This window comes from Acanthochromis polyacanthus, chromosome 5 (genome assembly GCF_021347895.1).
Source record: "Acanthochromis polyacanthus isolate Apoly-LR-REF ecotype Palm Island chromosome 5, KAUST_Apoly_ChrSc, whole genome shotgun sequence".
Taxonomy (NCBI): domain Eukaryota; kingdom Metazoa; phylum Chordata; class Actinopteri; family Pomacentridae; genus Acanthochromis; species Acanthochromis polyacanthus.
In genome coordinates this window covers 14877628-14892590 of record NC_067117.1, presented here as the reverse complement: position 1 = coordinate 14892590, position 14963 = coordinate 14877628, and the positions used below count along the sequence as shown (strand labels likewise).

The 14963-nt window shown below is 39.9% G+C and overlaps 1 protein-coding gene across 1 annotated transcript in view; it reads right to left on the bottom strand.

The window, feature by feature from the left end:
* col7a1 (collagen, type VII, alpha 1) overlaps positions 1-14963 on the bottom strand; it is a 76474-nt gene that overhangs the window by 10601 nt on the left and 50910 nt on the right. Inside the window, exons 88-105 of the mRNA XM_051948548.1 lie at positions 9855-9890; positions 9701-9760; positions 9543-9587; positions 9423-9458; positions 4700-4735; positions 4556-4615; positions 4320-4445; positions 4149-4220; positions 3856-3891; positions 3701-3760; positions 3555-3592; positions 3065-3107; positions 2886-2921; positions 2497-2553; positions 2325-2396; positions 1822-1893; positions 1676-1711; positions 1489-1569 (exon numbers count right to left, since the gene is read on the bottom strand). Coding sequence (XP_051804508.1) covers positions 1489-1569; positions 1676-1711; positions 1822-1893; positions 2325-2396; positions 2497-2553; positions 2886-2921; positions 3065-3107; positions 3555-3592; positions 3701-3760; positions 3856-3891; positions 4149-4220; positions 4320-4445; positions 4556-4615; positions 4700-4735; positions 9423-9458; positions 9543-9587; positions 9701-9760; positions 9855-9890 — 1002 coding nt within the window. The remainder of the gene's footprint in view (positions 1-1488; positions 1570-1675; positions 1712-1821; positions 1894-2324; positions 2397-2496; positions 2554-2885; positions 2922-3064; positions 3108-3554; positions 3593-3700; positions 3761-3855; positions 3892-4148; positions 4221-4319; positions 4446-4555; positions 4616-4699; positions 4736-9422; positions 9459-9542; positions 9588-9700; positions 9761-9854; positions 9891-14963) is intronic.

Here is a 14963-nt window from a genome sequence, read left to right as displayed (position 1 = left end):
AGAATTGCTAGAGGAACTGCAAAATCTGTAGGACCTCACAAAGATGGAAAAGGACACAGGAAAATCTATGACCAACTAAAAATCAGTAAAAATACAGCTGCGGCAGGAATCAAGGCACAGAACAAGGCAAAGTACCACTAATCAGAGCTGCAATTGCCCTCCTAAAATGATGCCATCGACAGTACTTGCACAACCTATTTCTGGCAAAAAGATGGGAAAATGCTTCCTACTTGGCACAGGGGTTAAAATAAGTTTCTGTGTCAGCTCAGATCATGTGAAGGACATTGGGTAGTGTTGGCGTTTATGAATGGCGTGCAAGAAAAAAACATTTGCGTGCTCTTTGCCACATAGCTGCGAAATAAAACTTTGCTAACCAACATTAAACGAAACATAAAAGAAAATAAGCACATTCTATGATCAGATGAGACAAAGATAAATTTGTTGACGGGTGCAGTGTGTTTAGCAAAAATCAGGACTACCACAGTGAATGCATAGTCCTGAAAGTGAAACACACAGGTGGTAGTGGGATGATACTGACCTGCAAGTGTGAAGCAAATGTTGGTATTTAGAATTGGCCTTTATAGAAGTTATCTGGCTTTGTTTCTGATTCAGTATCTAGGTATACATCCTTTATATGTGACTGACTTTGTAAAATCACAGTATTAAAGAGCTTATATTATGCTCATTTACAGGTTCAGATTTGTATTTTTGGGTGTCTGCTCAAAAATGTTCAGATGCTTTAATATTAAAGCATCTGGGGGGGGGGGGGGGGGGGGGGGGGGCACTAAAAAGCAACAAACAAATTACTTATTGGAAGAAGAAAATAGGAACAACCGAAAGAATGCTACTGATGGGTGGGCAAAACTGAATTCATGACTTTAGATTTTAAAAAAAATTGTTAACCATCTCTCAAGTAGTACTATTCAGAAAATCTATAAGTTGTCTCCACATCCTTTCAAAGTCCTCAGATTTCCCCATTAATGCAAGTGCTAGTGTCTGACAGTCCTTGCAGTAAACAACAGTGTCTCTGAAATACCTTCATTATATTGTGGTTGCTGTGTTTCTTCTGTGCTTTGCATGTATTTCTCCCGCTTTATTCAGGTCTCTCTTGGAGAATAAAGGATTACATAAACGTGATAATAACAAAAAGGAAAAGTCTGCCTCCTCACCTCTGCATCACTGCCCACTGTGAGATTTGATTGGTTCAGTGACTCAGATAGATGAATAGATAAATGAATAAGGTGAAAAGATGATGCGAGCAAATCTCCATTTTCAGAACGTAATCATAACAATATTGGGTTGAAAGCAAATATTCGGCATGTATATGTATGACACAATTTGTATTAATCCTCTCCAATTTTATGCTATTATGGAGTTGTGACTGTCATCACCCACCCCTGAAAAACACTGCAAGGTTGAAGCCACAACGCTGTATCTTTAACATTCTCTTCCACACACGCACACACATACACAGCGAGAGAAAATTACCTTGATTCCTCTCATTCCTATGATACCAATCTCTCCCTTATCCCCCTTCCACCCTGGCAGTCCATCTTTTCCTGCTAAACCCTGGAAGAAAATTAGACACAGAAATCATCCCTCCATCCGTCCACTAACAACTGGAAGCAACATACAGGACATGAAGAAGCTGTATTTGGATGGAAGCAACACGGACCGATTCCCCAGGTACTCCAGGTTGGCCTGCCTCTCCCTGCAGAGAGAAAACTGTATTTATAGCGGGAAAATTACTGCCTATGCTGACTACTGACCGGCTTTGTGATTAATTGTGATACTATTTTATCCATGAACAGTGTTGCTTGCCTTCTGTCCACCAGGGCCTCGGGCACCCGGGAATCCAGTGGATCCTCGTTCTCCAGGTTCTCCCCTCAGACCCTGACATCAAACACACAGAACACAGAAATGGATATTGATAATAAATACAATGACATTTTATCTTGGGTTCTGGTTACTGTGATATCATCAAATTGAATCTTTCTGAGGTTGCATTACAGTTGATGATTTCAGATAAATAACTAATCAATGCTTCAGTCTGCATAGCCAGATACGCTTCAGTAATGATTTTAGATTAATCATAAATCATTGTCAGACTAAAATGAAAAAAAAAGAAGATTTCTGCTTCTCAAATGCATCAACATCAAGTTGGTTTCCCTGTTTGATAGCTATGTTCTTGAGTATCTTTGCATATTAGAGTGTTGGTCGGATAAAATCACCAGTAAAAATTTTGGCTTTTGGAAATTCTGATGACCTTCACTATTTTCTAATACCAAACAGTTAAGAAATGAAACTGCAATTATCAAATTCACCTGCTCTCCTGCTGGACCTTCTTGACCTTTCACCCCTTTTTCTCCCTGTACACCTTTGGGTCCTCTGTCACCCTGGATGAAACAATAAAATCAAAAACGAGAAAAAACTAATACACGCTGTCAGAATAAAAATAAATATTTAACAGCGTGACACATGTAGTTGTTTACTGACCGTTTCTCCTTTGTTGCCCTTTTCTCCAGGAGGTCCTCCCACCAGGACAGTGTCTCCCTGCAGGTGACAGCACAACTCTGAACAACTGGTTTCACCTCAAAGGCCCCCCAAAAAAATCAACACCTGAGGCTTTATCCTCTTGTCTTTTTTTACAGACTATGTGATCGAAACATCACAGCTCATTAGCATTGTATGTATTCATATATTCATCATACACATTACACAGTCTCACTGTCAGCAGAATAAGCCGCTGCTGACACAATACGTCTTATTTTCCCTCTTGTCTTCAATTTTGTGTCTGTCGTCTTTACGAATATAAACACACACACATGCAGGAGACAGACAGAGTGAGCGGCGGTAGTGCATATTAGATATTAAAATGCACACACCTTCTCTCCTTTGTCACCTGGTAGCCCAGCGTCTCCCTGGGGGGAAGAAAAAAGATTGAGAGGAAAACATTTCATTCAACCATGTCAATTTAATTCACTATTTTACATGAGCAGAGAGCTCAGGGGACGCAGCTCGCATGATGACAGTTAAAAATGAGAATGAGACTGCTAGTATTCACCTTCTCTCCTCGAACCCCGCGGATCCCGGGGGACCCTGATGGATACAAACACACACCCCATTATAAAAAACATCGATGCATGTTTCTGCCCCTAAGATTGTAATTTTTTTCCTATTGGTCAGACCACAAATTGCATGAAATGATATGGAATTCCAATAATGTCATTACTCTTTAGAGCTCATAGTTTAATTAAACAGCGATCTCAGATAAGAGATTTGTAACCCTTTAAAAGTGTAACACTGAAAAAAAAAAGAGACTTCTGGATTCATGCATGTACAGTCCAGGAAATGCATTGTGCAGCTGTGACAAAGGTGTAACGACCAGACTTTCAAAAATAACTAAGATTAATTCCCTGAAACATGTGTGTCTTGTGGTTTGAATAAAAACCCGTGAAGGAGATCTTCAAAGCTCTGTTTGAAAGGCTCTATATGTGAACATTTTGCATCTGAGTGAAGGATAAAAGAGGAAACACTGGATATTTACTGTTGCTCCTCTCTCCCCGTCTAAGCCAGCTCGACCCTCCTCGCCCTAAGACATGACAGACGAAAGATGTGCAAATATACCAATGTTAGCTTCCATTCTTTGAAGGGCAATTCATAATAGATCAGTGAGACAGCGGTGTAAATGGTGTCTTACTCTGGGCCCTGAATCTCCTCTCTCTCCTCTGGGACCAGGAACGCCAACACCAACTTCCCCCTGGCAACAGAAATAATATCTATACCCTTCAAAAAAGTCCATTAACATTTAAGCAGCAGCACAGAAACACTGTATGCGTTGGCCTAAATAGTCACCTTGTCCCCTTTGACCCCAGCAGCTCCAGGAGAACCCTAGAAAACAATATTAATCATGTAAATCACAAATTCCTTTTCTCGTTACCGGTCGCTGCCTTCTCTCTCTTCCTCATTCAGATCTATTTTTGGAACTAAATTTAACCAAGAGAGCGCACAGAAAAGAAGAACCTTTTTGTCTGCAAGCAGCTATAAAAAACAAATCAGGAATCCTGTACAATCAACAGTCATGCCGATACAGAAGCTCTCAGGAGAACTTAGCTAATTATCACAGTGTAATAAGATCAGGAACTCACTGCCTGTCCAGCAGGACCAGCAGGACCAGGAGGTCCAACATTTCCTGCACGCCCTGCAAAGCCTTGGAGACCCTGAAAAAAGACCACAATAGTTGGAAACTGTACCAGAGGGATGAAGGGTAAAATTATGCTCCCCCCCCCCCCCCCCCCCTTATCAGCGGATGCACCGACCCTCTCTCCCGGAGGCCCTTGAGGTCCTGGTTGTCCGTTTTCTCCTCTCACACCAGGCTGCCCAGTGTTCCCAGACTTTCCCTGTGGTCCTGGAGGACCTGTTGGACCAGGAAGCCCTGGATCTCCCTGCAATGCAGTCACAGATTTTATCCTGTGGGCCGTCTGATAGACCATTATCAGCTGATTGGAGAGATAAAAAAAGATTGTCTTGTGTTGCAGCACATGTTGTTACCCACCTTTAAACCTGCAGGCCCATCCCGACCAGGAGGACCTGCCAGCCCGATGCCCTTCTCTCCCTGCAACACACATTTTGTCATTACATTCAGAGAGAAATTGGTTTGACTTCAGGCATATGAACAAAACACGTGACAAAAGCTCACCTTATCTCCTTTCGGTCCAGGAGATCCCTGTACACCCTGCATGAAAAACAAACAAAAAGGTGCGAAAGGCATCATTCATGTGGATTTTTGAATATATGAACCAATAAGAAATGACCGGAAAGAAAACAGGCAAACATTAACAACTGAATTACTGCTTTTTTGTTAGCATGAATAAAAAAAAAATCTGATTTTGCAGCTTGTTAAAACAGTGCTTCACATTTTGCATGCCTCCTAAATATCACTTCAGCATTCATTTTACTGATAAAGACACGTTCCATCAGAATTGGTATGCACTGTATGCACGGTTGTCATTACAAGTAACAAGCCTCGTTAACCTCAGGGATGACAAATAATCAAAACCTCTGACATCAGAGAAGATTTGGCTCAGTTACAGCTGACATTTTAGGACAGAAAGTTGACACTGCCGCAGAAATACAGTCAAGTGAAGCAAGATTAAATAATTGGACTGAAAAAAAATAGTTCTGGTTTAACATGTGCGGTGGAAAAAGGCCTCCCAGCACAAAAGCACAGACAATAGTAGTCAGACCATCGTCCTGACACTTGCTGCCAAATGCTCTGTCAGTGGTTGACATCCCCGGGGTCTGTCCTCTTATCAGTGTGGTTCTGCTATCAAAATGAAGAATTTATTCATCAGGCTTGGACTGCTAAATAACCCTGGGACTTCATTCTGGCTTTGCTCTACAGCATCACATACTTCACACATTCCCAAGTTAATCTAATCAGTATGTAGCATCTATCCGCTCACCAGCCACAATTGTAGCCCACAAGACCTCACAGAGTGCTTTTAGAATCCAATCTGACAAATTCTCTCACAAGATCTAATCTTCGAATTAACAGCCGAGAAGAAGGAGACAGCCTTGTAAACACCCAACTACTTGTAGATCAAAGCAAGACATTAATTGTGCAAATGTCATTTTTAGCATTAGCATTCATGTTCAAAACTTTCTGAAACCTGGATGATGTGGACACACCAGCAGCTCTTACAGAAACTGACCTGCAAATTGTTAATGTTTCCTACTGCAGAGGGGCAGAAGAACAGTTACCAGATACACTGATGCTGAGGTAAAAGAGTATACACCGACCACTGGCAAGTGAAATGAATAATATTGGTCATCTTGTTACAATGCAGTGTTCTGGTGGGAAACCTTGAGTCCTGACACTCATGTAGATGTCTGACATGTACACCCACCTAAACACTGCAGGTCAAGCAACCCCCCAGCACTCCTTGATGCCAGTTGCCACCCTCAGCAGGACAATGCACCCCGACACTGGGTTCCAGACGCCCCAGATCCAGATCTAATTTAGCATCATCTATGTGATGTACCAGGATAATCTGATCTAGGTAGGTACACCCTGCAACCCACAGAATTCACTGCCACAGGACATCCCCAGAGGTTCTGTGTCCATGCCCCACTGGATCAGAGGAGGTTTAGCAGCATAAAGAGTACCAACACAATATTAGGTAGGTGGTCATAATGATATGCCTGATCGGTGTATTTTTAGATCATTTGAGTATCAGACAGTTACAGTGAAATGTTCAGTACCATTCTTGCAGTTATTGTCCATAGACGCCCAAAGAAGTGCCAAAGTTTCTTGTCTTTTCTATCATTAGTTTAAAAAAAAAAAATCACAATATAATCCTTATTGGTGACTCTAATGTACACATTCACACTAACAGAGGTAAAAAGACTTCTGACATTTCACGTTTATTGGAGGATCAACCAGTTGCCTCACTGGGGACAAAAAAGGAAGCTTCATCTATGCTACTGAACTGATTCATAGCTGGGATTATACCATTAATCTCATCATCACATAGAGACTAAGACTTTTCATCAGGTAAAGATGTGAGTCTGATCAGTGGTCAGATCACCGTTCAACTCAATCCTCAGTCTCTCTTCATATGTTACATTGTACAAAGACAACCTTGCATCTGAAATCAAATTTCTTTTTATCTTGCATATACATAATGTCTTTGACTAGTCTCTTTTCATCTGTTTATGATCTAGTGGATAAATTAATGCAAAACTATAATCAGCTATTGACCATATCCATACCTAATCATATCTAAAACATTCCTCAAAAAACCACAGCAGAGTAAACAGAGAATCAACCAAATCAAAAGAAACACTGTTAGAGCTGGAGACAAAACTTAAGGTCCAATACGTAATCATAAAAGAACCTCAAAAAGAACACAATGCAGCTTTCAGAAACACAGAACGATCTAACTTCTATGACAGTCCTAAGGTTCATAGACTCTGCTGCTAATCTTAACTCTGATCAAATCAATGTTGCTCAAAACATCTAATTTTCTGAGTGTTTTAGACAGGGGAGCCATCAGAATAAATCTCATTCAGTAAAGGCTTCTGAATGTTCCAGAAAATGTGCAAAACTTGAATTACAGACTAATCTCCAAACTGCCTTTTCTCAGTAAGAGAAACAGGCAAACATTTCCTCTGTGACAACCCTGTTCCTAGTAGTCTGGTTTCAGGAACAAGCACAGTACAGCCGGAGCTCAGGATTAACACTGACGACAAAAAGCTCTCCTTGTTTGTCCTGTTAGGTCTCAGTTCTGCATTTGATACTATAGATGACATTATTGTACTGTGTAAACTTTAATACTGATGAAGGAATAACGCACTCGATGCACAGCTATTTATCTCTGTAAGCTCAACTGATTACAGTTCCATCAATGTCTTGATTCCACATATAACTGTCAAGTCTGTGGATGACTCAACTTTTTACAGCAAAAATCTAAAGAGAACTGAAATCTTCTCCTGAGAGAGGAAAACTGTGGGACCACCTTAACTTATCTGCACTGAACACAAAGGACAGGACAAAAACTTCGGTGTTATCACCGTCTTTTTAATGTCAAGAAATGTGACTAAAGGATCCTTCTATTATTTAGGGAATATTGCCAGAATCAGAATTTCAGATGTCTTTCTTGACACAGAAAAGGTGACGTCTGCTTTTATCTCCAGCAGGTTTGGCGTTTGACTATCGGCTGAACAAAGTAGTTTGGCTTCACAGCTGTTGTTTTGAACGTGCTAAATAAATAATGGTGACTTGATTTTACTTATGCTCTTCTGTCCTGTGTGAGTAATTTAGAAAGCTACTGGTTAAATACAGTTTGCACAGGACTCTAAATGACCCTCAGGGGCTCTGAATCTGTCGACACTTTCAAACAAAATCTTTTTATTGTTGCTTTCTGCTGCTTTAGTGTTTCTACCCGACTGTTGCCTCATCCTGCAGTTTTAATTCATTTTTATTTTCCTTACTTTTATCATAAATTGTACTCCCCTTGCTTCCTCTATCTATTTTATTTATATACCACTTTTGCACGTCATAAACTTTGTGTTTTTTTCTCCCCTGTAGTTTGTGTTTTGTCCTCTCTGTCCTCTGCCTCCCTGTACGTCTCTGCAGGTATCTCTGGCTCTGGAGCTGCACGATCTGATCTGCAGTTACTAGCCTCTCAGTGTTTACTGTTATATTGCTTGTTGTTTCTCTCATCTTGTCTCTCTCTGCTTTCCCCTCAAACCAGCCAGTGGAGGCAAATTGTTGGATTTGGTCCTACACTATTTAAATGTCTTGTCATTCTGATGTAAAGTGCATTAAAATGACATGTTGTGATTTGGCGATGCAGGTCAGTTTAAACTAATTACCTGCTTTTATGTTCAGTACATTTATACATGAATTGTACAATAGAAATATTTTTTTATATAGTACTTATCTTAATGTTACAGAGCATGCAAGATCCTGCAAACGGCAAAAAGAAAATAAAGGTATAAAGCCACTAACCACTAAAAATCAAAATAGCAAAACCCATTAAAAGAATAACAGCTAGAATCAGATCCAGTCTGGGGTGGTTTGAGAAAAGAATGTTTTAAGTTTAGATTCAAAAGAACCCACTGACTGAGTCTTTTGTATTTGCTCGTGCAGGTTACTCCATAGCACTGGGGCTGTTATTTGAAAAGCTCGGTTCCTCCTTTGTCTTCAGCTGAGACTCTGGAGCAGATAGAAGGCCCCTGTACAGGGATCTCACAGTGCGGACAGGGTTGTACAAGGATGAAAGATCTGAGATATAGCGAGGAGTCTGACCATGGCATGCCCTGAATCTTAAACGGACTTCAAAATGATGATAAAATGTCCTGGAATCCAGTTAAGAGTCTGAAACTATGGTGGTGTGTTCAAAGCTATTCACTCTGGTAGAGCTCGGGAGACTGAAAGTTCTGCAGTTTAATTATTTACGAAGGCAAAAACTCTGTAATAATAGTGGAAAGTTTATTAATGAAAAGATCACTTTTACATATTTTCCTGTATACCATCTGGACCTTTGATTGAAATCTAATTAACATAAATGTCATGCCACTAAAAAAAGAAGTCTAAGTGGATGTGGTTCTAAAAGCTGTGGAGCAATTGATCTTTTATGACTGTAGTAGCACAATCAGCTCACAAACTAACATTTACCAAGAACATTAAATACAAACTGTAAAGAGGAAACCATTATTTTATCCTATTGGGTTAGTGAACAACAAAATGTGATTAGTAGTTAAAGAACCGATGTTCTAATGGTGGTAGTAAATCTTCCCTTTACAGCAGCACTCAAGAGATGTATTGTATGTCTACACAGCACGAGTCCATTTAAAAAACTGATTGCACACACTAAATCCAGACAATACACAGCTAGTGGAAGCTGATTACTTACATCTTCTCCAGGATCTCCTTGTTCACCAACTGCTCCCTGGGATGATGACAGATCACATGTGAACATGTTGCTACGGTTACATTAAGTATGCACGCTGCTCCGCGTCATGATGGTACTCACTCTTTCTCCTTTGGTGCCAGGAGCACCTTTGTCTCCTCTGTTTCCCTGAATGGCAGTAGTTACACAGTCAGTCATACAGTGTTAATGAAAAAGCACTTAACATCTTCAGCCTGTTTTGTGTTACTGACTGAGAGAGAGTCTTTGGTTTGGTCACTCACCTTTTCGCCAGACAGACCCCTCTCTCCAGCTATGCCTGGCAGCGTTTGACCAGGAAGACCCTGCATCAATCAGAACCAGGAGAGTGCTGTCAGCTGCATTCAGCAACTCTGTTCTACTTTGTCAAAGCAGAAACAGCCAATAACGATGACTCACCCGCTCTCCTTTGGGTCCTTGGGGTCCAGCCACAGACTGGAAGAGAAAAATGGAGATAATAATAGTTATGTGAAACACAGTATAGACTAGTGTTGAAAAAAATGTCAATGTGTATTAAAATACAATTTTTGGGGGGATCAAATCAGCCCTATCAGTGTCTTTTCTGGCTCTTGAGCATTAAGAGCCTTAATGTCCTCAGCAATGACAGAAAACAAAGACAGTCACACTGTTCAGCCACTGCACTGCACTGAGTCTCAAAATCTCCCAAACTTTACTGGAAAAAGTCAAACACCCACTGCTTTAGGAGACAAGACTGTGATATGAATCACATATCTATTGAATGGTATTTTGCAGTTGGTTTAAAAAAAAAAAAAAAAAAGCACCGGGCAGTCTGCATTAATTTAAAGAATGCTGATGTTCCCATTCAGGAGTTACTTCGTGTTCAAGTCAGTTCTCAGTGTACAAACATTCTTCTGCCTAGTCTTGACAAATGAAGCAAAGGAGCAGCCCACCTCTCTCACTCTGAAAAACAAACATCACAAAATGCTTGAAGGTGTATTTTAGAAAGTTTCAAACATTTTTGTCCCAAAGTCTTTCCATTTTTGTGAGAGCATGTGTGTCAGGTATGTTGTGGGGATGTCCCGGTGTCTACATTATCACACTGTGTGAAGAGTTTGTTTCAGGTTAGGTGTGGTTTAAGATTAGGATAAAGGGCAGGGGGAAAATAGTAGTTATGGTTAGGACAAGGGTAAATCCTTCAGGAAATGAGTGTAAGTCAGTGTACTGTCCTCTGAAGTGATGGAAACACACTTATTTGTGTGTGTGTGACAGCAAATGCTGGTGAGCAGATGGAAAAGTGTCGCCTGGTTATTTATCAAACTGCTGTACTCACTGACAGTGTCACAGTGACTCTGTCCGAGGTGCTGAACCTGAGGCTGTCAGCGGTGGGGGAGCTGTTCAAGACACTCGTCACGATTCATGTCAACATTACCAACAGCAGCACTGGAGCTGAATAGTGAGTAACTCACAAACAACAAGCATCTCTGTCTTTTTCTCCAGACAAGAAAACACAATTCTAGCAAAAAGGAGCTCCAGAAAATAATGAGTTAAAAACTGCACACAGAACAGAAATCTGTTAATACATGTTGTTTTACTTGTCGTTTCTTACAGTAAATGCTTCTTCCTCAGGGTCCAATATCATACAGAAAATCTACTACTGATTATTTATTATTATTAATAATAATAATAATAATAATAATAATAATAATTATAATTCATATTTATACACACACTACTGGTCAAAAGTTTTAGAATGCCACAAAGTTTCCCAGTTTTTTTAAATTGAAATTCAAGTAGTTCAAGTCCAATGTATAGCTTGAAATGGTACAAAGGTAAGTGGTAAACTGCAAGAGGTTAAAAAAAATAAAAAAGGTAAGGTTCCCCAAAATTGAAAAACATGTGCATTTCAGAATTATACAAAAAGGCCTTTTTCAGGGAACAAGAAACAAGTCAACAACTGAAAGCTGTTCTGCAGCAATGGAGGTTGGTCAGGCCTTGAAGGTTGGTGCTACCAAATCCTACAGGTGTCCCAACTTTTCTTGATTATTTACAACCTCCTCTGTCTGCATAAAAGTAGTGTTGGATCACACCGAGTCACCAAACCATCCAGAGCATTATTTGAACAGTATTGTATTGCAGAAAGTAGTGTGTGGCTATAAAAATGGTGAGGAAAAGATATATGTGTGTGTGTGTGTGTGTGTGTGTGTGTGTGTGTGTGTGTGTGTTTATAATTCTAATATGGTTTTAAATAACTCAAGCAAGTTTAAAGTCTCTGGGCATTAAGTTTTAATGCCATAACTGCTTGAAAAGTAAGAAATAAATTCAGTTTAGAGGTTTTTTAAATACTACAGCACACTTGGAAAAACACAGCATTTTAGCCTAAAAACTATCTAGTAATTGAATAACGGTTTGCAGGACTTGGTCGTGTTGAATGTTTACATATGTCTCTTTATTCCAGTCATCATAAACATACCATAATATGCTTCTGCCGTTTCTTAATGTAAAATATAACACTGGCACACTTTTTCAAAATAAATTTCTCTCCCCTTTTCACTTTGCCACTGAATAGCTTGACAGGCCGTGTACGCCCGGAGGTGTATCTGTTACTAAATATATATTCATTGCTATCAGAAGGAGAGTGGTGTGTCAGCTAGGAAAATTAATATTTTGTGGTTTGTAAATAGTATCAGTACCGCTCTGGCACTAACCAAATATACATGACCACATTATAAACAGATTTATAATTAGACATGAAATATAAAGAAACATGCGCTGAAATATTACATAAATACTTGTGAAGTTAAATTTTAAAAGGAAAGAAGCAGCAAATAGCAGCATGGTGTCAGATTAGCCTCTCTAGTACAGCATGTAAAAACGAGAGAGCAGCCATCTGTTCTATACATTTTATTACACAGTCATCATGTAAAGGAATATTTGATGTTTTAAATGCATACATTTCCAGGTAGTAAATGTGCTTGAGCAACAAGCACAACTGGAAGCAATAAAGACGTGAGAGAAAGTCTCTCTAGATGTAAACAAAGCGAAGCCGACAGAGTAAATGCTGAGGCTTGTTTTTGTTGCAGATGGCTCTTTTAAGTGGCTGAAAAAAAATGTGTGCTTTGGATGCTAAACCGAACAGCTCGAGCCTTGCAACATGTTGCTAAACTGACATTTCATCTCCGAAATAGCTGTTCCACATCTGTGCTGGATAAGTTGCTAAACTCCATGGCTCACAAGACACTGCAGCTGAGCGTTAACAGCGAGTAAATGGGGCTGCTACTGTAGGTCATTATAAAATCTGGCAGCAGACCTGATGGACTTGCTTTGCATTACAAAAAGCAACGCTCCAGGCTAAAAAGTTTGATGGCTTGTGGCTCAGACAAAGAAGAATCTGCTGTGTCGGCACTGGAAGGAAAAAAGCATCAGTTTAATAAAAGGTTGTGTGATAACACAAAGCAGATTGGGTTTGGAGTCAACAAATACTCGGTGACGTTTTATCTGCAGTATAAATAAAAACACTGCAGCAGAGAAAATGAAAGTATGGGAGAAAACGTTATGTTACTGACCTTCTCTGTCATTTTCAGTCTTATTGAGCTGAAATTTGGCTTGATAGAGATTCTCACTGGCAGAACTGGCACAATATTTGCCAAACCAATACAAGCCAATCGTGATAAACAGATGTCTGCAATCATTCCAAAACAGTCGACTGTAGGGATTAAATCATAGCTCAGGGTCAGAGGGGAGGCGGTTTCTATTTAAGGGCCAAGTAACACTGACAGATCACAGTTGAGCAGAGGTGGTGGTTTTTGTACAGCGTTCATTTAACAATTAGTTTTCCCAAGCGTCTTTTGACAATTTAAGCAATAATTTGCAGAAACTGAAGTCACTGATGTCTTAACTGTCTTCAGCATGGCAGCAGTTAACTGGAACATTCAGTTAACTCTGACTTGTCAATTCACACTACAGCATTTTCTTTATGATGACAAATTACGAGGACAGAGGCTAAACACACACAGAAACAAAAAACTCATCATGCTGTCTGGCATGTATGTGCACATGCTACCCTGTCAACAATCAAGAGAAAACTTTATGACCACAACCTCAAAGGATTCACCACAAGAGCTAAAGTCCAGGTGACTCTCATACACAGAAAGGTAATCAGTTCTGTACCACAAAGCACGATTAACAGATTAGTGACGTAAGTTCACTGTTTTCAGTGTCAATGTAGGTGGCTCTCTATTAACCTGCCAGATCACCATGGCAACCGATGCTGCACACCCAACGTGTTCTAGAGGACGTTCTGTTCAGGGTTTAGGATTTTATATCAGCTGTAAGAAGGACCACTCTTTAATTAATTCCTGTCCTGATGGGATTCTCTGTGAGGGACGAAGATTCTCAGTTGACAGAATGTGTAATGTCTGTAAACCTGTTACACCACATGTTAGCAATCACCATGTTTCCATGGGAACCTACATGGATGCAGTTGGTAATGTGGAAAATGCTTAAATATGTTCCACAATCAAATAACATGTAGAGGTTAATTGGTTATTCTAAATTATTCGTAGGCGTGCATGTGAGTGTGCTTGGTTGTTTGTCTCTATGTGTAGCCCTGTGATAGACCGGCGATGTGTCCAGGGCCTTCACCATAAGTCAGCTGGGATGGACTCCACCCCCTCCTTGCAATGCTAATGAGGACCAAGTTGTGCATAGATAATGGATGGATGGATGTTTTTATGCTTCATGCTGATTTCCATTTTGCTGGGACTACAGTTGATATAATACAGATTAGACAACTGAACACAGAAAATATTCAACTAATAACATTAATTTTACTGACTGACCAAATACTTCAAAGATTTCCACGTATCCTTTATCATGGGACAGTGTCAAACCTAAATGCACTTCTTGAGTACCATGTTAAAATGTATGAAGTTTAAGCGCTCTAATGTTCAGCTGTGATAATAGAATTAAGTAGCAGTCATTAAGTGTGATAAAATAAAAATATTAAATAGCACGATTGACCGTTGTTTCACCAGCATTTCCTCTCTTGCCTTATTTGCTTTCTGCTGGAATAAATTTTTCATACCTTTCAAAGCTCTCTGTTATAACAACCTGTTTCTAGTCGCAGAAATAGGCGGCACGCCATCAGTCCATTTGTGCAGAGGAAGAATCAAATGATGTGTCAAACGCTCCTTTAATAGCAGCACACAGAACCCAAAATCTGGTTAACAAAGACAGTTGATAACCGCTGAAGCGATAGAGGTTCTAGATTCGGTCAAGCCAAACATATGCAAAGGAAGCCTTATTGCGTCAAACTTACTTCGGAGTGAACCCCTAAGGTTTCAGATGACAAAAACATACAACATAAACCCTAAACAGTAAAGTCTCAGGACAAAGATTTATGGAGCAATAGAACACAAATTCAACCTTTATCAAAGTGATGGAGAGAAAAAAAAAGACCCAACATATCTGATAGCATCTGTCAAACATGGCAGTTCTATCATAGTCTGGGCATATATGAATGTATAGCTGCCGATGGAACTGACAGAC